The sequence below is a fragment of the Vipera ursinii genome, assembly GCF_947247035.1.
Source record: "Vipera ursinii genome assembly, chromosome: Z".
Lineage (NCBI taxonomy): Eukaryota > Metazoa > Chordata > Lepidosauria > Squamata > Viperidae > Vipera > Vipera ursinii.
Genome location: NC_139517.1, coordinates 13,253,815 through 13,281,207, shown reverse-complemented (window position 1 = coordinate 13,281,207; position 27,393 = coordinate 13,253,815). Strand labels below are relative to the sequence as shown.

The 27,393-nt window shown below is 44.2% G+C and overlaps 1 protein-coding gene across 2 annotated transcripts in view; it reads right to left on the bottom strand.

The window, feature by feature from the left end:
• BICDL2 (BICD family like cargo adaptor 2) overlaps window positions 1–26,990 on the bottom strand; it is a 37,245-nt gene extending 10,255 nt beyond the window's left edge. Inside the window, exons 1-9 of one of the 2 annotated variants that reach the window (XM_083378474.1) lie at window positions 26,371–26,990; window positions 17,355–17,570; window positions 13,460–13,576; window positions 10,156–10,302; window positions 9,726–9,908; window positions 7,703–7,867; window positions 6,691–6,821; window positions 2,600–2,720; window positions 219–402 (exon numbers count right to left, since the gene is read on the bottom strand). In XM_083378474.1, coding sequence (XP_083234600.1) covers window positions 229–402; window positions 2,600–2,720; window positions 6,691–6,821; window positions 7,703–7,867; window positions 9,726–9,908; window positions 10,156–10,302; window positions 13,460–13,576; window positions 17,355–17,570; window positions 26,371–26,679 — 1,563 coding nt within the window. In that variant the 5' untranslated portion in view covers window positions 26,680–26,990 and the 3' untranslated portion in view covers window positions 219–228. The remainder of the gene's footprint in view (window positions 1–218; window positions 403–2,599; window positions 2,721–6,690; window positions 6,822–7,702; window positions 7,868–9,725; window positions 9,909–10,155; window positions 10,303–13,459; window positions 13,577–17,354; window positions 17,571–26,370) is intronic. The other variant, XM_083378475.1, reaches the window with a different exon arrangement.
• Between the last annotated feature and the right edge of the window lie 403 nt (window positions 26,991–27,393).

Here is a 27,393-nt window from a genome sequence, read left to right as displayed (position 1 = left end):
TCTATTCTATTCTATTCTATTCTATTCTATTCTATTCTATTCTATTCTATTCTATTCTATTCTATTCTATTCTAGTAAAAGGCTCTTGAATTCATTCAGCCCTTGTCCCTACAAGATGTCCCTCATAGGAGCCTCTACTGCATCTCTTATCATCCAGTCCAGCCTTTGCATTCCCTTCGCCCACTATCCTGCCTTCAGCCATATTAGAAGTTCCACACCTTCAACAATTCAGCTTTTCCGGAAGAATGAGAAGAAGCCTGTGCCACTGGGAATGCTGGCACCAGCCCGAAATAATTCAGGACCCTTGCCTTGTGTCGGTGGCTTTGGTGGCGGGGTGAGGCAATGGCGTTCTTCCCGCTGTTTCTGGAGAAGCTGCTGGTGAATAATATACTGAATATCATCCTGTAGGTCACAAGGAAAAAAAAAGAGAATATTCTGATCAACATGAAGGAGAATCCAGAAATCCACTCTTGAGTCTCTGCAAAGTAATATCAGATAGGCTGTCCCATTTTCATTTAAAAGGGTTCATCTGCCTTCCGTACAGATAGTCCTCAACTTATGACCACATTTGGGATCAGAATTTCCATTGCTAAGCAAGGACATTGTTAAGTGATTCGTGCCTGATTTTATGACCTTTCTTGCCACCGTTGTTAAGTGACTGTAGTTTTTAAATTAATCGTGAAGTCGTTAAGTAAATTCGGATTCTCCCTTTGACTTTGCTTGTCAGAAGCCAGCTGGGAAATGGTTGCAAATGGAAAGCACATGATCCTGGGACAGTGCAACCATCATAAATATCACTGGCAGTAGCACTTAAACTTATATACCGCTTCATAGTGCTTTATAGCCCTCTCTAAGCAGTTTACAGCATCACCATATTGCCCCCAACAATCTGGGTCCTCTTTTTACAGACATGTTAAGGATGGAAAGCTGAGTCAACCTTGAGCTGTTCAAGGATCGAACTGCTGGCAGTCGGCAGAGTTAGCCTGCAATACTGCATTCTAACCAACCGCGCCACCATGGTTCTTTCCGCACATAAATACATGCCGGTTGCGAAGTGGCCAAATTTTCATCATGTGGCAGTGCGGATGCTGTGATAAGGTGTACTGCAAGTGTGAGGACTGCTTCTAAGACACTCTTTTTTTTCAGTGCCTTTGTAACTTGGAACCATCATTAAACGAACGAGTGTAAGTTGAGGACCACCTGTTATTTTGAACAAAAGACACACAATTTTGCCCTTGGAAGACTCCCATTTGTAAAGTATTTCTGCCCCAAATGCTCAAAGCAAAGACAAAAAAAGATTCCTGTGATTTCGTTTTGGCTTTGTGGAAACGAAACGTCATAATTTGGCCCCAACAATACAGTTGCATTATTCTGAAAGTGCTGTTTCCTTTTCTCATATAGTTAGAGGCACGTACTTGCGATTGGTAATTTTTGCTCAGGGTTTTGCTCAGCTTCAGACCAAATGCTTAGCTGGTTTCATGTGTAGCATCACAAATCCAACAAAGAAACAGAAAAAATATTTTAGCTCCTCACTGATTTGTTTCTGTGATTTTCTAAATTTCTAAAATCTTTCCTGCTATACCTTCCCCATTCCACTTCATTTTTTTTATTTTGCACTAATAATATCTTAGCATTCCCCTTTCTATAACTCAGGGGTCTTCAAACGTGGCAGCTTTGAAGACTTGTGGACTTCAACTCCCAGAATTCCTCAGCCAGCCAGGGCTGGCTGAGGAATTCTGGGAGTTGAAGTCCACAAGTCTTAAAAGTTGCCAAGTTTGAAGACCTCTGCTATAACTCATTTGTTTTTAACTATGGCTAGTCCTCGACTTACAACTTTTCATTTAGTGACCGAAGTGACAATGGCACTGAAAAAAGTGACTTATGACCATTTTCACACTTATGATCGTTGCAGCAGCCCCGTGGTCACGTGATCAATACTCAGACGCTTGGCAACTGATTCATATTTATGACGGTTGCAGAGTCCCAGGGTCACGCGATCACCTTTTGCGGCCTACCTGACGAGCAAAGTGAATGGGGAGGCCAGATTCGTTCAACAACCGTGTTACTAACTTAATAACTGCAGTAATTCACTTAACGTCTGTAGCAAGAAAGGTTGTAAAATGGGGGCACAACTCGCTGAAGAAATGTCTCACTTAGCAACATAAATTTTGGGCTCAGTTGTGGTCTTAAGTTGAAGACTACCTTTTAACCTTCAGTAAATATTTGTTTTTGCATTTGCTTGCCTGCAAGCTCCCCTTTTATATCCCATCATTGGGCCTTCCTCTCACCCCCCCACCCCCACAAAAAGGGGTCTATTTGAAAAGGGATGAGATTCATTCAGTGAACCTGGAATGCAGCTTGGAATATAGGAAAAGGATAAAAATCCCCACACTCCATTCCGCTATGTCACAAAATGCGTCTGAAACTGAGGCAATGTTGAAGGAGCCAAAGCTGTATCTGAATGGGATTTTTTTAAAAAGGGGACATCGAAACTGTTACAGTTCCTGACACATGGTTCACAGCTTCCAAACGGATTAACTTTAACGGTTAAACCTCAGGAGGACATGTTTTCTGATGCTTCTGATATTTGCTTACTCACTTGCCAAGCTTCCAGCTCCTGAGTAAGTGCCATCTTCTGGCGAATGACACGCAGCAACTGCTGGCTCAGCGAATCTCGCTCCAGGGAGATTTTTGCCAATTCCAATTCTATTTCACCTTTCCTAGCAGGAAAAAAGTATAGTCGTAGTCATACATCTGGAGCACAACGTGAACACCATCGGCATTGATGAAATCCCCATCAGTCAATTTCAAAAGGCAGCTTTACTTGGAACAGTAAGTGTCACCCTGTGATGATACCTTTAACATCATCAAACAACAGCATCTATCACAGTCCCTTGGGAAAGACTTAAAAAGTAGACAAAAATGACAAATCCTCTCTAAACATCTGGCTGACTGTGTAACTAACCATAATGCTATTATTTTTATATTATAGACAATAAATTAGACTAGAGTGGAGTGGAATAGGGTAGGGTAGCGTAGGGTAGGGTAGGGTAGGAGAGGAGAATAACTTAACTTGGCCAAGTGTGATAGTGTCTCTGGTGCAGAAGCTCAGAGTGTACATGCAAAGCAACAGTAGAGTAATCATAATAATCTTACCTACAGTATAAGAGGGGTTAGTGAAGAAGGTAAGAAGGATAATGATACTACTGTCATACTACATCAGTAAATACAGGTAGTCCTTGACTTACAACAGTTCGCTAAGTGACCGAAGTTACAACGGCACTGAAAAAAGTGACCTGACCATTTTTCACACTTATGACCATTGCAGCATCCCCATGCTCACATGATTTACACTGGGCTGCTTGACAACTGACTCACATTTATGACGGTTGGAGTGTTCCGGGGTCATGTGATCACCAATCCTCTGACAAGCAAAGTCAATGGGGAAGTCAGATTTACGTTAACAGCCGTGTTACTAATTTAACAGCTGCAGTGATGCACTTAACAAATGTGGCAAGGAAAGTCGTAAAATGGGGCAAAATTCATTTTAACAAATTTCTCACTTAGCAACATAAACTTTGGGCTCAGTTGTGGTCCTACGTTGACTGTATACATAGACATTAGAGAGCTCTGTGAGAATCAGGTGTTTAGCCGAGCGCTACTGGGTGGGCGTGGCCAGCTCTACATCGTTCGCATCAAGGGTGCCTATGGGGGCCTGGGCAGGAGTGGGACAGATCTGAGGGTCTCTGGCAGGAGGAGGGTCTCTGGGCCAGGGCCATGGCAGTGGGGGCCATTCCCTCACTGTTTCCAGGATGGCTTCGCAGGCCGCATGAAACCACTTTGCGGGCCGAATCCGGCCCCCGGGCCTTGTGTTTGACATGTCTGATCTAGTCGTTTTGACATGCAATGCCCCGTAGCACCATCCTGAGGGGAGGGGTTGAAGTGGTTTATGTCCAGGATGTGAGGGGTCTGTAGATATTTTCTCAGCCCTCTTTCTGGTTCCTGCAGTATACAGATCCTCAATGGAAGGCAGGCTGGTTACAACTGTTTTTTTTTTTCTGCAGTCCTGACTTTCTGCTGGAGTCTGTACCTGTCCTGTTAGGTTGCTGTACCAAACCAGACAGTTATAGAAGTACAAATGACAGACTGAATCATTATTGTGGGAGTTTTTAAAAAAAAACCACACAGATACAGTCTTGGCTCATAACACATCAGATTTAACTGTGATTGAAACAAAAAAGCATAGATGTGGCAATACCAGGAGATAGTAGAATAGAAAACAAAGAATTGGAGAACATCATAAGTATCCAGATCTGAAAATTGAAATCGAAAGAATAGGGCAGGGGTAGGCAACCTCGGCTCTTTTATGACTCATGGACTTCAACTCCCAGAATTCCTGAGCCAGCATGGTCAATTCTAGGAGTTGAAGTCCATGAGTCATAAAAGAGCTGAGGTTGCCTACCCCTGGAATAGGGCATTAAAATTAAAAAAATCTTGGAAGGGACTTAGAAAATACAAGCATTGACAATATTTCCATCTGTCAATTACCAAAGGGCAAATCTGATTTTAAGTTATTGGACTGTAAAAGTGACTCTGTGTGTATGTGTGTGTGTGTGATGTATTTTCAGACTTGCAAAATTTATGTCAGCCTTCCCAGGTAAACCAGACAGGAAATAAAAATTCTATGTTATTGTAAAACTACACGAAGAGAAACTTGCAAATCTGAAAGTACAGATCTTCCACCACCTCCTTAACACTCTTTTTTTGCAGCTGTAGGCTATGCTCCCTCTTATCTGACCAGTCCATAGGCAGCATCTCTTTGGCTGGTCTCCCAAGGTTATTTCCTGTATTATTACAAATACAGAGAATCGTCATCATTCTTTCTATTTATTTTCACCTTTCTGAGTAGACATTATTTTGTGGTGTCATAAATTTGTGATATGGCATTTTGGGTAGCTGGCAGTTTCTATAATACTTGCTAAATGTGTCCTTGGCGGATTCTCCTTTGGTTCTGATATAACCTGGTGCTATGCTATTAAAAAAAAGCTTTTTAGGGAATGGGCAGCATTTTTAATTGGATTTTCTAGTCTAATAGTATCAATGCAGTTACTTCAAATCTGGTGTAATCGTGTGGCAATTCCATTCAAGGTGTGGTTTTGCGGTTATTTATTAACTCACTAGCAGTAAACATTACAGTTGTTCAAACAAGCAACCTTTGCAGAGTGTATAGTGAAGTCAGCAAGTTTATTCAGGTTGAATAACTTTGATAAGCAGGAAAGGAACACGATTTGGCTAAAATTGGAAAGATTCAAGGCTGATGCATAAAGATTTCCCCCAAGGTCTCATTTCCATCCTTTCAACCCTCACAATTATGCACCATCGTCATAAATAAGGCCACTCGCTGTAAGAAAATGCAATGGTGGCAAAAAAGGAGAATATTTGTAGCTTAGGGTTGAAATGAGGAGTCCTTGGTGCTCTCTGAGCTTGGTTGTTTTCTTGCAGACGTTTCACTACCTAATCTATGTAACGTCATCAGTGCAATGGTAGAGATTATGATTTCGATTATTTCGTGTTGCATCTGCGGCAAAGTACAAATTCTAGCTTTTGTTCTCACAATAATGAGGGAGCCCTAACTGGGATGGAGAAGGGTATCTCCATTCCATAATGGCCTCTGCCATGGAACAGTGGTTCTTAACCTTGGCAGATTTAAGATGTGTGGACCAATTCCCAGAATTCCTCAGTCAGCCAGGCTGGCTAAAGAAATCTGGGAGTTGAGGTTTACACATCGTAAAGCTGCCAAGGTTGGGAAACATCAGCCTATGGCAGGGGTAGGCAACCTTGGCTCTTTTATGACTCGTGGACTTCAACTCCCAGAATTCCTGAGCCAGCCATGCTGAGGGGAAAGGGAGAGGTTTCCAAGCTGAGCCATGCTGGCTTAGGAATTCTGGGAGTTGAAGTCCACGAGTCATAAAAGAGCCAAGGTTGCCTACCCCTGGCCTATGGTAAACTGCCTTGGAAGACCGGGCCCTCGTTTAATCTGCCTTGCCAGTGAGCCCATATGATTGGGGCTAACTCAGTTTTCCCCAATCTGATAACTCCAAATTTAGTGGCTTTGTTAATGACTGCCGGGGACTTCGAAAGTTGCCTCCCCATGATAGACAGGCTGGTCCAACTGCTTTGACAGGCAATGAACCCAGCAGCAATCATAGTATCAGGAGCAAAGGGATTATAGATAGTCCTCAATTTATGACAATTGGGACTGGAACTTCTGTTGCTAAGCTAGGCAGATGTTAAGTGAGTACACCTGGTTTATTTTTTATTTTTTTGACATAGCCATTAGGTGAATACCATGGTTGTTAAGTGAATCATAGGGTTGCTAAGCAAATCTGGCTTCCGCCATTGACTTTTCTTGTCAGAAGCGGGCTTGTAAGTTTGCAAATGGTGATCACATGACCGTGGGACACTGCTACCATTTTAAACACGTGCTGGTTGCCAAGCGCCCAAATTTGATCACATGACTGTGGGGGATGCTGTAACGATCCTAAGCACGAGGACCAGTCATAAATCACTTTTTTCCACTCCTTTGTAACGCTGAATGGTTGCTAAACGAAGGGTCGCTAAGTCAAAGGATTACCTGTACATAAATCAATGCAGTGTATGGGGTTTGCAAAGTCAATCGTCAGAACTCACTTGAATATAGCCTCATCCCGGTCTGTTACAGCTAACTTCAAGGCCTTGTCCCGATTGCTTTCTTGGTACAACCGCCTCTGGTTCTCTATCTCAGACTTCAAACCGCTGAGCTCCACGTGTTGCAAGGTCACCTGGGGATGGAGAAGAAGTCATGCAATGTGTGATTCCCCAAGCCACACAAGAGATTGGCCTCCCATAGGTAAGGTTCTACATTTAGGCAAGAAAAACCAAATGCACAGGTATAGTACAGGGGGTACCTTGCTCAATAGTAGCAACTGTGAGAGGGATCTCGGAGTCCTAGTGGACAATCATTTAAGTATGAGCCAGCCGTGTGCTGCAGCTGCCAAAAAAGCCAACACAGTGCTAGGCTGCATTAACAGAGGGGTAGAATCAAGATCACGTGAAGTGTTAATACCAATTTACAAGGTCTTGTTAAGGCCACACTTGGAATACTGCATCCAGTTTTGGTCACCACGATGTAAAAAAGACTCTAGAAAGAGTGCAGAGAAGAGCAACAAAGATGATCAGGGGACTGGAGGCTAAAATGTATAAGGAACGGTTGCTGGAATTGGGTATGTCTAGTTTAATGAAGAAAAGGACGAGGGGTGACATGATAGCAGTGTTCCAATATCTCAGGGGCTGCCACAAAGAAGAGGGAGTCAAGCTATTCTCCAAAGCACCGGAAGGCAGGACAAGAAACAAGGGATGGAAACTAATGAAGGAGAGAAGCAACCTAAATTCTAAGGAGAAATTTCCTGACAGTTAGAACAATTAATTAGTGGAAGAACCTGCCTCCAGAAGCTGTGAATGCTCCAACACTGGAAGTTTCCTGCCTGAGCAGGGGGTTGGACTAGATGACCTCCAAGGTCCCTTCCAACTTTTATTTTGTTGTTGTTGTTGTTGTTGTTGTTGTTGTTGTTGTTGTTGTTGTTATTATTATTATTATTATTATTATTATTATTATTATTATTATTATTATTATTATTAAAGAGAGAAGTACAGCACAGGTTACCTGATCCTGGAGTTTCGCAATCTCCATTTCTTTCTGGGCCAGGATGTCTTGCTGCTGATAGCTCAAGGCCGAAACCCTTTTGGTGTATTCAGAGATGTCCTCCTCCAGTCTTGGAGAGGCCTTCTTTGGAGTGGAACCAGTCTTGTGGATGCCGTGGGTGATTGACTAAAGCAGATAAATAGATGCCCGCCCAAGGAGTCAAAAGGCTTAGTGCTAGAAAGTAGGAGACTTATAACTATCCGTTTAGCGACCATACAAAGTTATAATGCCACTGAAAAAAGTGACTATGACTGTTCTTCACACTTAACAACCACTGCAGGATCCCCATAATCAAACTCTGGATGCTTGGCAATCGCCATTTTATTCATGACGGCTGCAGTGTACCGTGGTCAGGTCATCCCCTTGTGCAACCTTCTGCAAAAGCAAAAATCAATGGGAAACCTAGATTCACTTAACAACCCTGTTACCAACTTAACAAATGCAGTGATTCACTCAACAGCCGTGGCAAGAAAGGTCGTAAAACAGGGCAAAAAACCCATCTTGCTTAGCAATGGAAATTTCGGGTTTCAATTCAATACAGCCACATTGTCTTCACGTGAATCTCACCGGGACAATTCTTCATGGGTGTCTCCCATGTTGCATTAAGATACCAACTGTCTCCCTTTGGACCAAATCGCAGTTGTGTGCATGGTTTCTTAGGAACAAGCCTACCTGGGCTCAGGAGAACCCATCAACCTACTATTGTTCTAACACTACTCTTTTCAGAGGCTTTTTGGTAAGGACAGAAGAGATGCTATTTTCAGAGCCCAATGGCTCCCACCACAAGGGTTCATTTATTTATTATCGTTTTCAACTGCCAAAGAAGAGTTTACAACACATATTAAACATCTGGCAGGTGTGGAGGCCATTTATGTCTTTTAGAAAATAAAAGAGTGATGGTCTGTGCGTAGGGTATGAGTCAGAGGATTTGTAATCATTCAGGGGACGGGACAGCTCTGCAACCAGACATTATTTAAGTCCCAGTTTTGGCCTTCTTTCTTGGTCCAGTGATGAGAGAACTGACTGACTGGCTCACAGTGTTCCTGGTCTTTTTCCACTGTTTCAGGTCCCACAGAAAGGAAGATACACAAAGGTCATTTTCCAATTGGGTGGTGAGTCTTTAGGGCTGGAAACAAGAACGAACACTGTGCTGGGCAGAAGTGTCTTATAATTTGTTTCAGCCAGGTATGAAGATAACATGCTTTAGATGGTCCCAAATTTGAATACCGGGTAGCCCTCAATTTGCGATCACACTTCAAACCATAATTCCTATGGCTAAGCAAGATGACTGTGAAGTGAATCATGCCAAATTTAACGACTTTTTCACCTAAGTGGTTAAGAAGTGAATCCCTGCAGCTGTTAATTAAAACATGTGCTCAAATCCAGCTTCCCCCACTGGCTTTGCTTGTCGGAAGCCCGCTGGGAAGGTCGCAAAAATGGTGATCACATGAACCCCAGGACGCTGCAACCATTGTAAATATAACCCAGTTGCCAACCACCTCGGTTTTGATCACGTGACTCTGTGGATACTGCGAGGGTCACAACAAGTGTGAGGGCCAGTTGTGAGTCTCACTCTTTTCACGGCCATTATAACTTTGAACAGCCACTAAACTGATCGTTGTAAGTCGAGGATCAGTGTGTGGTTGTAAATCGAGGATTATCTGCACAGCCCAGAGTGTGGGGAAGGATTGCCCCTGAAGAGTCAGAACTGATGAAGCTTCTTGGATGAGAAGCCAAACAACTTCAAGGAAAAACAAAGTCCAGTTGCCTTTTGAAAAAGCACCTTTGGGACATCATGACCTGAATGACTGAGAATCTCCGTAGACATTTGGGAAGGAATGGTCAGAAATGTGTAATGCTGTGCGCTGTCTCAAATTAGCACACAAGTTACAACCTTCTTTGAACATTGAAAATTTCCCCAGTGACGCTAAAAAGGGAATCTGAGGGCCCCCCTCCCCTCCCCAGGTGTATACTTCTGGTTTACCTTTGGCGTCTGTCCAGGGGCTCCTGGAGCATCGCCTAAACTGCTTTCAATCTCAGATTGGATGGAAGTAACAGAGGTATCTAACTCATGCAGACGGATCTCTTCCTTCAAGTCTTTGACCTGATGCTGGAGGCGCCTATTGGCAGTCCGGAGTTCCTCAGCTTCCACTTCTACCTGTTTAGACTTTGGATGGGAAGAGAAACAGGAAGCAGAAAGGCTAAAATTAGCTTCTGGGGAAGAGTTTTTTTTCCCCCCCGAGATGCGGCTGCTTTCATGGAATTCTTCCTAATTCTGCGCATAACCGCCCCTGGGTGACTCATTTTCCCATCAGTGGTTTCATATCTCTTTTGGTTTCTTTCCTTTTCAAGACTGGCCATTGTTTCCCTGAAACGTACCGTAACCCTTATGTGCAAATACACAAACCACATACCCGCAGCTGCTTTTCACGGCTCTCTCTGCGGAGAAGGAGGAGGTTGTCGTGTAACATGTCCACCAGCGCCTGGATGGATTCGTTCTCCTCCCGAAGCTGACGGATCTGTTTCTCCATATCTTGCTTCCGCTCTTGAAGCAGACGATTCTGCGAAGGAAGGCGTCAGAAATGAACATAGGAAGAAAGGAGGGAACGCTTCGAAGATCAGCTCCATATCACCATTCCCTGCTCAGTCAGCTCCATGCCTCGTGCCCAGTTTTGGTTTGGGAAAAGTAGGAAAGTTTTCTTCCAAACCCAGAAAATCTGGAGTAACACTGCATACCTATCTTTGTTAAAGTAAAAAAAAAAGATATTAGATAACAGATATCACCAAAGTGTGGTTGCCAATTCAGATTGGGCAAGAGATTATCCATTTGTAATAGGAGATTGCACCCACTGAAGAACAAAGAGCAATAGGACTTATATACTGCTTCATGTAGCCCTCTCTAAGCGGTATACAAACGCCAGCATATTGCCCGCAGCAATCTGGGTCCTCGTTTTACTGACCTCAGAAGGGTGGAAGGCTGAGTCAACCTTGTGCTGGTCAGGATCGAACTCCTGGCTATTGACAGAGGTATCCTGCAATACTGCATTTTAACCACTGCACCATCACAGTTCCTAATAAAGCAGGCATGTCAAACTCGCAATGTCACGCAACGTATTTCGACTTTTTCCCCATTGCCGGCACAGTTTCGGTGTGACACAACTGGCCCACGGGTCGGCAGTTTGACATGCCTTTAATAAAGGATTTTAACAAATGACGTTACCTAGTTTGGGTAATGTAACATCTGCAAGAAATCAGCCAAGCTCAGAGAGCACCAAGGACCCCTCAAATACAGGTTTTCATCCTCCATCTTTCTCTACATGCAAACTTGTCAATGTAATACAGGTAGTCCTCAGCTTATGACCACAATTGTGACTGGAACTTCCAGTGCTAAGCAGTGCATTTATTAGGTGAATCATCATGTGACTGCACCTGATTTTATGACCTTTTTTGCCAGGGTCATTAAGCAAATCACACAGTCATTCAGTGAATCTGGCTTCCCCCATTGACCTTGCATGTTGGAAGCTACCCCAGGATGCTGTAATCTTTGTAAATAGATGCTGGTTTCCCAGCGCTTGAATTGGGATCATGTAACTGCAGGGATGCTGTGATTGGTCATAAGTCACTTTTTTCAGCACCGTTATAACTTCAGTCACGAAACAAATGGTCATAAGTCAAGGACTACCTGTACTTCTCAAAATGGTTTCCATTCAGTGACTAATACACTTTCCTTGACATAATCAAACCTGCTGCTCCATCAGCAATTTTTGAGAACTGGGCATCCTCTCATGATTATATGTTTTACTGTATTAATACTGCAATTCTTCAGAGAAAGAGGGTTACATAAGGATTTCAGGATACCTTCCACACTGCTCCAGAGTGATGCTCAAGGGACTTGTAGGAAATATAAACAGACACTCCAAATTGCCCAGCATTTCCTTAATCTTGGGGGAAAAAAGACCTAGGATAGTGTTCTGATTCAGTGTAGCCTGTGCTCCCAGCAGCTGAGTCCAATGAATCTGAGGAGGAGGAGGAGGGGTTTGGAGAGCCTTTGGTGTCAGAGGGAGGCTCTGATGCACTGCAGGACTCTCAGCCTGGCCCCTCCGGTCATGTTCCTCATGAGGCTCAGCTGTGTGAGTAAAAGGTGTCGGACTCAGAGGAGTCACAGCTGAATCTGTTCAGAGACGCTAGAAGCAGAAGGCAATCCAGCAGAGCAGAGCAGAGAAAATAAATGAGGCAACTCAGTGAGAGGAGAAGAAGGCAGTGAGAAGCCACGCCTTGGGACTGATAATAAAAGGGGAAGGTGTGGGCGGGGCTGGTTGCTGAAGGCAACCGTTTGGAGACATTCTAAGAGAATCCTGGTCTGTTCTTGATACTTCTGTTTAACTCTTGTTTGTTGACTCTTGTTTGATATTTTGGCTCATTTATTGAAGGAAATAGTCTGTTGCTTTTTTTGTTTGAACTGTAAATAAAATTGGGTTGGGTTTTTCCAGCCTATTGATTGTTTAAAGGAAGAAGGGGTTGTCCCTGACACACAAACAGGACCAGTCGTAGGCTGGAACAGATACATGCTAAGAATCAACCATATTGGGGACTGAAGGAACTCAAAGATTGATTATTGTCTCTACAGATGAAGACTTTCACAGTGATGATAAGAGTCAGATATTCAGATAGGACAGACATGGGGCTATTGCAGAATCTTTTTGGCTTTGTGGACCAGCATGGGGGGGGCGGAGAGCGGATGGTTTTCCATGAGAAGTTGGCGAGTGTGTTTGCAACTCCATTTGCCTGGGCACACGCACCCACTTCTTGGGCAAATGGAGTTGCATGCACACATGCTCACCCACTGCTTGCATAAGTGTGAATGCACGCATGAACGCACATGCTCACCTTCCACTTCCATGGCCCAATTCTGAAAGGCTCAAGGCCCAGTAGTGGGTTGGGGACCCCAGGACTATTGGATGTTTTTAAGAGCTGGAGGCCGTGGCTTCTTAGTTTCAGGAACAGAATGTGTGTGAAGAGGGAAGGAAGACCAACTTGAACACAAACAAACCATGTCCTTTTTTTAGCTCTGGGCAACCTGGACTGTGCAACATAGGTTTGAAAATAGAGAGGAGAGTTGTTTAGGGCTACTAGATGGGGGCTGCAGAATTCCAGATGACCTCTAGATGGCAGCAAAATGACAACAAACACCAAGTCTGTGCTGCCATCAGGTGGTTGTCACTATTTTTGAAGCCCAGATCTAGTACGGTAGCTCTGAGTCGTCAGTTACCAGTTTGGTGTATGTTGTCAAGGTACTGATTTAACAGCTAACCAGCTTATGTAATGTAAGATATAAGATGTAATGATGGGAATGACTCATCAGGGTCTGTGTCTCTTTAAGAGCCTTTGTATAAAGGGAAGTCTCCGCTGATGTGTTCTCTCTCTTCCATTTCCTGCTGTAACTGTGGTTTGTTGGATCCTGCTGTATTAGCACATGTATGTATACTGCTCGTGGTGTATGATATAGATAGTGTAAGATAAACCACCATTTATTATAGACCACTGTTTACTGTGTTTACTCCTGGGTTATCTCGCGCAATAAGACTGTGCACGTTAAATCAACCATTTTCAGATTAAACTATAACACCTCTAGAGTGATGGAGAAGAAAGGATTAGTCTTTTACCTGCCTGTCATCCCTGGTCCGAAGTGGGGCATTAATCAACAGCCTTTTTTCTTACCTCAGCTTGCAGACTTTGCATCCGTGCAGCATGCTCAGCATTGCAAAGGCTCAGGGTCCGATGTTCTGCACGTGATACAGCCAGATCTTCCTGGAGCTGGTGCTCCAAGTGAGTGACCTGTTATAGGGGATGGAGCAGACAGCTCTTGGTTAGGCTTTTGTAAGGTTTTACACTTAGCCTCACAATTGCCCCAGCATTACTCAGGGATTGAAAAGAGCCCAAAGAAACTGCTGAACTGAGGTTTCAGCAAGCAGACAACTTTTATTTTGATCAAAATAGAGTTGGGTGGCCACATCTCTCTTCGTGGCTGGTAGAGAGATGAAGGCAACAACCAGGAAAGATGTCTTCCACCTTTTATAGCTTTCCAGAACAAAGAGATCTGGTCTTGGTACTAGGAACCAAAAGGTACAGAAAAATAATTCCTAGATGCTGACTCATACACAACAACCCAGGTTCCACCATAACTCCTTTCCCTCCCTCCCCTTACCATGCTCTTCACGTAAGCAATCCCCTGTACCTAAAGCATGAAACATTTGCTTTTATATAACTAATTTCCCAATATAAAGCACCTACAAAGCTGCCTGCACATAAACAAGGATGATTACAAAGTATCACTACTAATATCAATATTACTAACATCAACCTTAAGCATAACAAAATCCCTTCACTTTGATAACAGGGGAGCTTCTTTAAACCTCTTTTCCAAGCTATTCCTGGCTCTGGATGGCGCAAAATGTGCTTCGCCTCCCAATGCAGGTAGTCCTCGTCTCACGACCATAACAGACCCTGCCCATCACATTCGTAAGTCACGGCGATTGTAAAATAGGTCAACCAGGCGACTAACCCAATTTTGCAATCTATTTTGTGATGGTTGTTTAACTCACACGGGGATCATAAAGCGGCTGCCATGGTCATTACACGAACACAGTCATTAAGCAAACCAAGGGTTCGCGATGGGTGCAGTTTTGCCCCAAAGCGGAAGTAACTGCTGAATTTTGGCAAAATCATCGTAAAACACAATCAGTTGACCAGGGGATGCTGCAAGCAGCCGTTAAGCGGCGTCAAGTTGCCAAGAGCCTGAAATTCAGTCACATTACTTGGGGAGGGGACTGTCTGAATTTCGAATCTGGGCCGTAAGTAGCTCCCAGCAACAAGTAGTCCTCGACTTACAACAGTTCATTCAAAGTTACAACAGCATTGAAAAAAGTGAGCTATGACCGTTTTTCACATTTACAACCATTGCAGCCTCCCCCATGGTCACATGATAAAAATTCAGACGCTTGCCAACTGACTCATATTTATGATGGTCGCAGTGTCCCGGGGTCATGTGATCACCTTTTGTGACCTTCTGACAAGCAAAGTCAATGGGGAAGCCCGATTCATTGGAAACCACGTTGCTAACTTAACAACTGCAGTGATTCACTTAACAAATGTGGCAAGACAGGTCATAAAATGGGAGCAAAAGTCACTTAAACAATGACAGAAAATTTGCAGTCGTCAATCGAGGACTACCCGTACGTCACCTGTAACTCTGAATGGTTGCTAAGTGATCGGTCATAAGATGAGGACTATCAGTGCAACCCAATACTCAGGCTCATGAAAGAACTGTGTGATATGTGCACTGGGCAGTCGTCTAAGGAAGAACGTCCTTATGTAAAGAATGGCTTTCCTTAACAATTTAATGGCTTGGGACTTGAACATCTGCAACAGAGCTACAAGCTTTTCAAGGGGATGTTGTTTCTGGAAAGAAGTCATAACTTCCTCTTTCTTATTAGCTGAGACAAGAGACAGTATCTCCAAGATATGCAGGCTTTACTTTGCCTTAATTTCCCAAAGATAAGAACAGACTCTATGCCTGAATGTTAAAAGGAAAATAAACATTTGCACAAATATATTTCAATCAAACAACTTCTTAGTTTGCTAGCTGCGCAGGACACCAACACAGGTATCAAATAATAAGAGAAAGAATACTACAGGGAGTATTCTGCAAGTAGTCTTCAACTTACAACAGTTCATTTAGTGACCACTTGAAGTTACAATAGTACTGAAAAAACAGACTTATTACCTTTTTTCACACCTACGACCGTTGTACCGCCCTCAATGCTACGTGATCAAAATTTGGATGCAAAGTGAATGGGGAAGCCAGATTCACTTAACAACTGGGTTGCTAACCTAACAACTGCAATGATTCACTTAACTGTGGCAAGAAAGGTCATAAAAGGGAGCGAAACTCACTTAACAACTGTCTCACTTATCAACAAAAATTTTGGGCTCGACTGAGGCCGTACGTTGAAGACTACCTGTACTAGATTTCAGTAATACTTTGGCTGTGTGTCACCAAACAATGTAATTGTCCATTTTGCAAAAAAAACAAACCCCAAACCCACTTTTACATCCCATTAATAAATTTCAGAAATGCAAAAGCACAAAAAGAATCAGGCCAGTGACTTTAATTTTTAAATGTTTTTTTTTAATCTATGATGGCATCTCTTCATTTAACTTTTGAGGGCAGTGAGTATTTTAGAACCCTTATTGTCACTTCTTTGACTTCCTTATCTTAAATTGTGGTTAGATTCCTACGTTGTTAGAATCCTGCCAGTCTTGTTAGTGCTGTTCTAGGAACAACATAATGTGACTCAGACGTTTTTCGATCTAGTGTGGCACATTCCATCCACTGGGCCGTTATTGTAGTGAGAATGAACTTTTATTTGCATCGAAAAACGAAGTCCCCGTTTCAGAAATGTTTAACACCATCCACCTCACCTGTGGGGAACTTAGGGCTTTTCAAATATCGGTGAACTACAGTCTCCATCATTCATACCAAGAGCTTGAGACTGATGGGAGATGGAAGCTTGGTAAGTTTTCCAGGATGATACAGGTCAGGATGATGGAAATTGTAGTTCAACCCTTGGAAGGAACTTGGCTAGGGAGATTCCTCCTCTTCTCTCTTCCTATCCCTACCCACAATATTCCAGTTAGGGATACTGGTGAATTTAGCCTTTTTAACAAGGATGGGATTCAGCAAAGGTCTATGAACTCGGCAAGATTGACCACCCTGATTTATTTTAAGATTTACAGTGGCTTAGCCTGACACGCACTTCTCAGATTTCAGTGATTTGAATCCTCCGTCTCTTGTGCATTTCTGCAACCAGCAGATCAAACAAGGTGCGAGATATTTTAAAAGATGGCACCTCATTCGGCCATCTCTTACTTGCTTCTGAAACTTATAGAATCCCCTTCATGGTACTCAGTACACCTTTTTTGGACATGAGTGATTCACCTGAAAACAACCTCTAACCCAGTTCTTGCTTCTTTCCCTGTTTCCCAGGCTGGATGTTTATGTTAAACATCTGCAGGAAAACAGCCAAGCCCAGAGAACATTAAGAACTTATCGGCTCAACCCTGAGCTTCATATATTCTCAATTGCTGGATATGACAGTGTGCTAAAATATATGACAGTATAGGTCTTTGGCCTAGAAGCCAAGCTTCCTCTTCTCTTAACAAGAACATTGAGAACCAAAAGCTACTAGATTGCAGTCATAAATTTGATCTTTTGCCCCTTTACCTTCATGGGCACAGAATTGGCAGCAGAAGCAATCTTTGACTGATTTGTTACATGAATAAAATTAACATGGTGCTTCCTTGCTCATAAGAGAGCTTTGTCTGTTGATTGACCCTCTGCAGCTGGTGAAATATACCAGAAGGCCTCCCTCTTAGTCCTTCTCCTTCCCAATGGGGTAGACCAGGGGTAGGCAACCTTGGCTCTTTTATGACTCGTGGACTTCAGCTCCCAGAATTCCTGAGCCAGTTCTGGGAGTTGAAGTCCACGAGTCATAAAAGAGCCAAGGTTGCCTAACCCTGGGGTAGACGAAACCCTGTCAAAGTTCCACCTCACCTGACTGAGCTGTTCCACCAGACGTTGGTTCTGCTCTGAAAGGTCCAAGACCGCCTGTGAGCTTTCTCGACTGGTGTCCTGCTGTTCCAGACGCTTCTGGCCCAGCTGGGCTCGGGCGGCCACCAAGTCAGCCTCCAGCTCTGCCGTCCGGGTCTCAAATTCTGCCCGGCCTGATTCAAGGTGTCGCCGGAGTTCATGTTTCTCTTGTTCAAGATGCTGCAAGAAGCAGAGCCAGAGATGTGAGGGCCAGGAGGAGAGGACTCAAGGCCGGTGTAGAAGAAGGATCCAAAAGGTGATCTGGGATCCAGAGCACCTTGACTTCAAATCACGCCTTCTACTAAGCCAGGGGTAGGCAGCCTTGGCTCTTTTATGACTTCAACTCCCAGAATTCCTGAGCCAGCCATGCTGAGGGGAAAGAGAGAGGTTTCCATGCTGAGCCATGGTGGCTCAGGAATTCTGGGAGTTGAAGTCCACGAGTCATAAAAGAGCCAAGGTTGCCTACTCCTCTACTAAGCATTCAAATTTTTGATACAGGTGGTCCTCGACTTACAACAGTTCATTTAGTGACTGTTCAGAGTTACAACAGCACTGGAAAAAAGTGACTTATGACCATTTTTCTTACAGATGTTGCAACATCCCCATGATCACGTGATCAAAATTCAGATCCTTGGCAACTGGTTCGTATCTATGAAAGTTGCAGTGACCCGGCATCATGTGATCACCATTTGCGATCCTCTGACAGACAAAGTCAGTGGGGAAGCCAGATTCCCTTAACAACACTGTTACTCATTTAACAACTGCAGTGATTCACTTAACTGAAGCAAGAAAGTCGTAAAGTGAGGCAAAATTCACTTAACAACTGTTTCGCTTAGCACAGAAATTTTGGGCTCAGTTGTGGTCATATGTCGAGGACTATTTTGGTCTATCTCATAGGATGATTTTAAGGAAAAGTAAAAAGATGATTAGATATCAAGTGCCATAATTACGTAAACAAAGTGCTCTACAACTTGTAAGCAATCTTCCCTGTTCAGAATACATATTCAGATATAACCCATGAATGATTTTCAACTGGAAACAGAAATCTTTTCAGGGTCTAGGTGTTCTTTAATTATTAGCAAAAATTATTAAACCTTCAGCCAGATTGTGGTACCAGATTGGAGCACAGGGATATGCTTAGCAGAGGCCTTACTATCCGTTAAATCTGCTACATCTCTGAGTGGTCCCAATCTCCAGGACTTCAGGCTGGATTCGTTCAGAGCTCAGTGCTCAGAGTTTCTCTAGAAGTTCTCATTTCTTTATAAAATCTGACTTTTTAGATTTCAACATCAGATGACAAAATACTGGAAGGGGAGTCCATCATATCTGGAGGGCACCAGACGGTAGACATCCTACAGTTGGCAGATCCTGAAAACAGGACACCATAAGATCCGGGCTCCACTGTTGAATGCAAACGTCATTTTTTTCAAAAGCTTCATGAATGTAACCCTTCCTTCCTTCCTTCCTTCCTTCCTTCCTTCCTTCCTTCCTTCCTTCCTTCCTTCCTTTCTTTCTTTCTTTCTTTCTTTCTTTCTTTCTTTCTTTCTTTCTTTCTTTCTTTCTTTCTTTCTTTCTTTCTTTCTTTTTCAGGCAGCATCTCACTGGGCACCAGAGACAGGACCTTCCTGTTATTAGGGAAGGTCAAACCGCCAGCCAGTGACAGAAGGCTCATACAACAAAAGCCAGGTTGACTCAAGCCATCTGGCCTATTTTACGGCTCCCTAAACCAGCCAATTGCCTTGGCTGTGATGGTGGTTTTCACCTGGAATTAAGCTCCAATTGCCAACCCAACCTGCTTCTGCATGTAGAAAAGTGACCCTGCCTCATTAGTCTTTCATGCGGACAGACGGACACAGAGTATTAACGTGAATTTTGACTCTGCAGCCAAGTCCCACAAGAAAGGCAAGGGTCAGAAGTTCCCTTGAGGAGCCCAAGGGATTTGGGAAGAAAGGCATAGAATCAAGATTACGCAAAGTACTATTACCGCTTTATAAAGCCCTAGTAAGACCACACCTGGAATACTGCAGCCAGTTTTGGTCACCATATCACAAAAAAGATTTTGGAAGTTTGGAAAAAAAATTCAGAGAAGAGCAACTAAGATGATCAAAGGCCTGGAGGCTAAAACATACTAAGAACGGCTGTGGGACTTGGCTTTGGCTAGTCTAAAGAAAAGAAGAAATAGGGGAGACATGATAGCAGTGTTCCAGTATCTGAGGGGCTGCCACAAGGCAGAGGGGGCCAGGTTGTTCACCAAAGCACCAGAGGGAAGGACGAGAAACAATGGTTGGTGTAATGTATTGGGATCTTTACTTGAACTGTTCACAAGTCTGTTTGAAGGCTGCTTATGGTTGCTCAATGGTGTGTCTGTGTAACGGTCACTGACTAAGCCAGACTTGCTGTCTCCAAGAAGATCATTGGATGATTTGGGGTGGCAATGGGTTCCTTTAAACCTATTGGCCGCTGCCTAGTGGCCAACCGTATAAATAGCTGCGCAGCAGCCTCTGTTTCAGTTCTGTTCCTGTCTGTCTCAATAAAGCAATGTTCCTGTTTGCAACCTCTCGTCTCGCTTATTGCTTCCAAAGAACCGGCTACACAACAGTTGGAAACTGACCAAAGAGAGAAGCAACCTGGAACTAAGGAGAAACTTCCTGCCAGTAAGGACAATCGACCAGTGGAACAGCTTACCCCCAGAAACTGTGGGCACTCCATCACTGGAGTTTTTTAAGAAGAGACTAGACATTCACCTGTCTGAGATGGTATAGGTTCTCCGAGAGGGGCTGGACTAGAAGACCTCCAAGATCCCTTCCAATCTTATTCTATTCCATTCCATTCCATTCTATTCTATTCTATTCTATTCTATTCTATTCTATTCTATTCTATTTGGGATCCCTCCTACTCTCACACTGTTCGTCTCTTCACTACCTTAGGCACTTTTGGAAGTGCTTTCCAGTGATTACATAATGTGAGGTGTCAGAAATCATTGTCCTCTAAGGACTGAATCAAGGGCCCTGCCTCATGGTAGGGTTACTCCCAATGCACTGTAAATTCATTTCCCCATAGAGGAAGTCAGCCCTATTCAAGAATTTCCTAGCAGAATTATCCACAACCGAGTGCCACAAGGTACAGCTGGCCTCACCCTATACAGGTAGTCCTCGACTTAACAACCATTCAGTTAGTGACCGTTCAAAGTTGCAATAGAACTGAAAAAAATTGACTTATAGCCAGTCCCCACGTTTATGACGGTTGCGGCATTCCCCACTGTCACACGATCAAAATTAGGGCACTGTGCCATCGACATGCATTTGCCATTGTTTGTTTGTATTCCACATGTATTGCTTTTAAAAATTAGGCAGCAAACATAGTCAAAACACCTTCATCTATTTTCCCCGACAACAACCCTGTGAGGTGAGTTGGACTAAGAGAGAGTGACTGGCCCAAAGTTACCCAGTTGGCTATACTGGCTGAGGAATTCTGGGAGCTGAAGTCCACAAGTCTTAAAGATATCAAGGTTGCAAACCCCTGCACTAGACCAAGCTGTTGCAGTGTTTCAGGGTTGTGTGATTGCCACTAGCAACTTTCTCAGCCAGGCTCAATGGTGGAAGCCAGATTCTCTGAATGACTGCATGATTCACTTAATAACTGCAGTGATATTTTTTTAACAACCTCTGCAAAAAAACGGCTGTAAAATCACTTAACTGCCTTGCTTAGCAACAGAAATGCCCAATTGTGGTCATAAATCGAGGACTACCTGTAAAGAAATTTTATGTGCCTGGGATATGAAGCCAGGGTGGGTCAGGCCTTGTGTGGGGACTTCACTGCATGTGCTGAGGTACCACAATGGTACAACTTGTTGCTTAAAAGGTAAAGGTTCCCCCGCACATGCGTGCTAGTCGTTTCCGACTTTAGGGGCCTCTGCTCATCTCCATTTCATAGCCGAAGAGCCAGCGCTTGTCCGAGGATGTCGCCGTGGTCATGTGGCCGGCATGACTAGCACGGAACGCTGTTACCTTCCCACCGTAGTGGTCCCTATTTTTCTACTTGCATTTTTACATGCTTTCGAACTGCTAGGTGGGCAGAAGCTGGGACGAGTAACAGGCGCTCACTCTGCTACGCGGCACTCGGGCCGCCAAACTGCCGACCTTCCGATCGACAAGTTCAGCGTCCTAACCCACTGAACCACCCCGTCATGTTGCTTGCTTGCCAGCAAAAAACAGGCCTGCCAGGTTAGCTGCCTTGTTTTCTGCCAGCAACCCACCAATTAGTGGGTGAGAGTAAACAAATAGTAAATGAACTGCAAACTGCTGCTACTACCAATCTGGTGTTTTGTCGCTTGTTTTATTTGCTGGCTAGCAATAATTAAAGTTATTGTTATTTTTATTTAATTTTTTACTATTTTTCCTTCCTTTGCTTGGATTTTTGTTGAAATTTCCTGGAAAATCAAATTACAGCAACAGATTCCACAGGGTATATAATCCCTAATGAACAGTTTGTCAACTTCCCCAGCAGCAGTTTCTCCAGGCAGTGCCAATAAAATGCAAATACACGCAGAGGGAGAAGTATTTAAAGGAACCTTACTCCATTTAGGCACACCTGGAGGAAGTATGGGAAGGCAGATCTCTTAACAGGATTGCACGAACAACAGTCGAGCAGGGTTGGGACAGCAAAAGAACACTGTTTGGCAAGAGTGTCGTAAAGCTGTAATTGCCATGGCTTAAAAAGAGCCACAGCCCTGCGCAGAATATATTTCGTGGGTGAGGTCCTGTGGAAACAAGAGTGATTCACCCTGGGTGCTTTCTCACTTCTGTTCCTGTCAGTTTCAGTCACTTTTATATCCTTCCTTACCTCTTAGGTAATTATATCCACCCTGGTAGTAGCAGACTCACGTTGGTTCTGCAGTGACGTCCTCTGGGCCAACTGGTTCTCCCAGTCGCCATGGGTAGCGTGCCCAGAAATTCCCTAGTTGGCATCTGTTCCATCTGAGGTTAAGGACTTGGAGAGCAAGGTGTTTGAGAGGGGAAAACGAGGAGAGGCTAAGAATGCTCCAGCACTGGAGGTTTTTAAGAAGAGACTGGACAACCATTTGCCTGAAATGGTATAGGGTTTCCTGCCTGAGCAGGGGGTTGGACTAGATGACCTCCAAGGTCCCTTCCAACTTCTTCTTCTTCTTCTTCTTCTTCTTCTTCTTCTTCTTCTTCTTCTTCTTCTTCTTATTATTATTATTATTATTATTATTATTATTATTATTATTATTATTATTTTTATTATAATACAGCTTCTTTGCAGGGAAAAGAAGGGAATGGAAGGGAAGTCCATTTCTCTGGCTTCTCTGAAAAACACAGATGATCCCGGCAGATGCCAATGTGGTTTCACATGCTAAGCAAGAGTTCCCATGTTAGAACGAGCAATGTTTAAACATGTGGTAGGCACAGCTTCAAGGAAGCTAACCTGGCAACTTTCCAGGTCTGCTGGACTGCAAGGCCTAATGTTGGATACCCTACATATACCTGGAAAACACTAATTCTACTTATTGTCCACCTGCTCCTCACTGGGGATAGGCAGAGTGCCTTAGATCTACAATCAGTTGAAGCAAAGGGTAATATTTTAACAGAATAACAAAGTTGGGAGGGACCTTGGGGGACTTCCAGCCCAGGGCTTTTCAACCAGTGATACGGGTACCATCTGTGGTACACTGGCACCTGGCAGGTGGTACGCGGCCATCCTAGAAAAGTGGTAGTGGGGGAGAGGAATGAGCTGAACCGGTGGCAGCACCGCACAAGCCTGAGCGAGAGATGGCTGGAGCTGCAGGGCTGTCAGGGCTCAGCGGAAGCGCCAGGATCAGCGCCAGGCTCCAGCTGGAGCTCGGTGCTGATCCCAGCGCTTCTGCTGAGCCCAGAAGCAGCGCCGATCAGCTGGAATGTTGCAGCATCTCCAGGGTCTTGTGATGTACATTCAGATGCTTGGCAACTGATTCATATTTATGATGGCCAAAGTGTCCCAGGGTCATGTGAAGTGACCAAAACCTGCTGTAACCATGCAGCAGACGGGGGGGGGGATAAAAACCAAACACCCTCCCCCACCCCTGCTGCCAATCCTCAACAAAAATGCTCACAACAATGAAAACCTAGGACAGGAGGAAGAGCACCGCTGGGCAGGCAGGCAGGTGTCTTGTTCGGCTGTGGCTTGGGGGGCACTTTTTTCAGTGCCATTGTAACTTTGAACAGTTACTAAGCGAACTGTTGTAACTCAAGGACTACCTGTACTTCATCACTTTTTTCCTTTTTTTTTGGTCATCAAGTTTTTGACACCTTTCTAGGCGACTGGTGATAGTCGGATGTTGCCATATCCTGAAAGTGGCACAATGGGTGAAAAGGTTGAAAAGCCCTGTTCTAGCCCAACCCCCTGCTCAGGCAGGAAAGCCTATACAATTTCAGACAAATGGTTGTCCAGTTTTTCAAGTAGAGGTCTACGTACTGTATAAAGCATCCTTTCTCATCTTGGTGATTTGTATCTTGTGGGATCACAAGTGGTCCTCAGTTTACAGCCATTCGTTTAGCGACTGTTTGATGTTACAATGGCAATGAAAAAGTGACTTGGGACCGATCCTCACATCCGCAGCACTCTCACGGGTCACATGACGAAAATCAGGTGCTAAATAACCAGCAGGTATTTACAACATCCAGGGGTTATGTGATCGCTGTTTGTGACCATTTCCCAGCCGTCGTCTGACAAGCAAAGTCAATGGGGGGGGGAAGCCAGATTCACTACTGCTAAGCTTGTAAGCCGCCCTGAGTCTTCGGAGAAGGGCGGGATATAAATGGAATTAAAATAAAAAATAAATAAAACTTAATGACCGTTTTATGATTATTATTATTTTTTTAAAAAGGTCACAAAATTGGTCATGACTAACAGCTGTCTTGCTTAGCAGTGGCAATTCTGGTCCCATTTGTGATCATAAGGACTAGCAGCTGCACAATGTAAATCCACTTCATACATTCCTGTTAAGTCATATATTGAAGCCTGTTGGAAATGTTTTCTGATTTGCAGTTCTGAGTGGAAACAGCCCTTGGGAGTGGGGGGTGGGGGAAAGATAAGCTTCTGCCAAAGAAAGCTCCTGACTCTCATGTTTTGTGACACGAAAAGCAATGGGATGAAACTGTAAATCATGATCTGATGACAAGAGACAGGCAGCCTCTGGAAGCAGGAGTGGCTGGGCCCTTCCAGTGACTCTAGTAAATAACTCCGGAAGACAACCCTCAGGATCCAGTCGACAGCAGTGAGTTATGTTGGGATGGGGTATACAGCTAGTTCTCAACTTACAACCATTTGTTTAGCGACCACTCAAACATTACAACGACACTGGAAAAAAGTTATGACTGGTCCTCTGCAATTACGACCATCACAGCATCGTGTGAATTTGGGCACTTAGCAACTGGCATGCATTTAAGATAGTTGCCGCATCCTGGGGTCATGTGATCGCCATTTGTGACCTTCCCAGCTGATTTCTAACAAAAAGTCATTGGAGGGAAGCAGGGTTTGCTTAACGACCGTGTGATTCCCTTCACAACTGCAGTAATTCACTTAACAGCCGTAGCAAAAAAAAGATTGTAAAATTGGATGCAACTCACTTAACAGCCATCTTGTTTAACAATGAAAATTCTGGGTCCCCGTTGCGGTCATAAGTGGAGGACTAAAGTACCTGTATAGGGTTTTGGAGTTCACTTCGCACAGCCTCTTTTCCTTAGCAACTCCGCTTCACACTCCTGAACACACTGTGGAGTTACATGCAGCTGGTGCATGCACCTGCGCACTATTTTATTTTGTTCAGAATTCCACTCTAAATGTCACAAGTTCATGTTTGTCCATAGCTTGTGGGAGGCCACTGTGTAGCTCTTCCGCTCCAAAGAGTTGGGCAAATCAACCAGAAGTAGGAATCGGGCAGTTCATAAAGTCAAATAAATAACGATTGAATGATGGAAGAGAAGAGAGAAGCAAAGCATGAACCGATTTCAAAACAAGAAGTTTTGAAAATGAGCGGTTACTAGCTGCTGAATAAAAATAGGTGAAAATACAAGGGAGTGAATGGGGACGCTGGCACGCATCTGTGCTCAGAACGAAGGGCGTGAAGATACAGCAGTAGAACCACGGATATCACTATAGAGGTCAAACTGCAACCCCTCCTATGAGAAAACCTATGGAAGAAAAAGATCACAAGAACACTCCTGCTTCAAAGAATGCCCTTATGCAACCAAAGTTATTTTTCAACTAAATGTGTCGTCTCCCTCCTGGAAAGAAATCAAAGAGATGAACAAGGAATAAAATATGGTTGTTTGTTTGAAGGCTGCTGGGGTGTAGATGCTCAGTGAAATCCCAGTGATAAACTCTGGGCCATAAGGATGGGAAAAACAAACCGGGGAAGCAGACAGGGTAAAGAGTTCCAGGATGGGATTGCAAGAAGGGGTGGATTTGAATCCAGAACTTTGCCGAGAAAGTACAATACAACACAGCACATAAGAAAATCCTATCTTTCAGACTTTCTTTTTCTTTTCATAGCAACCTAGCCAAATATGCTGGACAGAGAGAACATGATGGGGCCTAATCCAGTGGTGGGATTCAGCTGGTTCTCAGCAGTTCAGCAGAACCGGTAGCTAATTTTTTTGTTGCCCAGGCCCAGAACGGACTTCCGAAAGCGGCATCCACCACAGAGAACCGGTTGCTGACATATTTGAATCCCACCACTGGCCTAATCCCAACCCTAATCCCAACCATGACCTTAATTCCAACTCTAATCCCAAACCTAACCCTAACTCCAACCTCTGCCCTAATCTCAACCTCAGACCTAACCCTAATCCCATCCTCAACTCCAACCTAACTCTAATCCTAACCTCAACCCTAACCCTAGCAATTTTGCATCTGACGAAGAAATCTTGGTCCATATCAGGTCTTCTCCTGTCTGCTCTTTACTCCAGTCACAGTGCCTCACCTCTTTGACTTCCAAATGTTCCTTCATCAGTTCATCATAGCGTCGTTCCAGTTCCTCATTACGTTCCAGGAGCATCTTTCCCAATTCTGCTGCCAACAACAAGTCCTGTTCTTTCCTCTGAAGCAGCACCCCCAGATCCGTGTCTTCGGGATCCCCTTCCCCCGCGGCTCCGGCCGCAGCAGCATCCCCGCTAAAGGGGGGCTGGCTCTCATCCCCAAAAGGGTAGTACTCATCCCGCAGAGCTGGTGGGGGAGTCAGAGGGAAAGGGCTGCGAAGGGCCTCTTCCTCTGGGTTCCTGAAGGAAGTCATGTAGCCATAGAGTCTCTGGAGTAGTGTAGGAAGACCTGTCCCTCAGACTGGTTAGAGTGGGGAGATTTTGCAAGCCAGGATGCTGGTCTCACTGGTTTCAGGTGGGTTCAAAAGACCAGAGAAAGAGCTGGCATGCAGGACCTGGCTTGTCCCATGGAATAAGGCATCTTCGAGAAAAGAAAGCTGGAGGTGATCTACGCCATCCAAGGCTCCAACTGCTGAGGTCCACCAAAGGCTCTATAGTTGGAGAATTAGCCTAGGCAATCTCCAGATCCTGTCCTTCTGATCAGGTTTCGCTGTTTGTTTCCCGATTCCAGCCTCCACCCTCCCAGGTGAACAGGTGAGGTTTGACGCGGCTTGCTCCACCTTTTCTAACTCACAGCCTCACCTGTTGCTAGCTTTTCTCCTCCCCTGGGAAATTTCTGACAGTGCGGTTTTTCCACTGCCTTGGTGTAGCACAAAAGCAACCGAATCCTGTGGCTTAAAGGCAGGGAAAAACATCTTCTCAAGCCTGTTTTCTAAATGCTCAGCCTTTTTCTAGGTCAAACCACTTTTTGGGGGGGGGGATTATTGGGTCACGCAGCCTAAAATTATTTCCCACCAAAAGGAGTTCTCTCATCCTTCAGATGGGAAATGCCAGGTGAGCAGGGACATCCAGGTGGAATTGAAACTCTCGAGTGAAAGCACCAGTTTAGGCTGCATTTTCTATTTCTT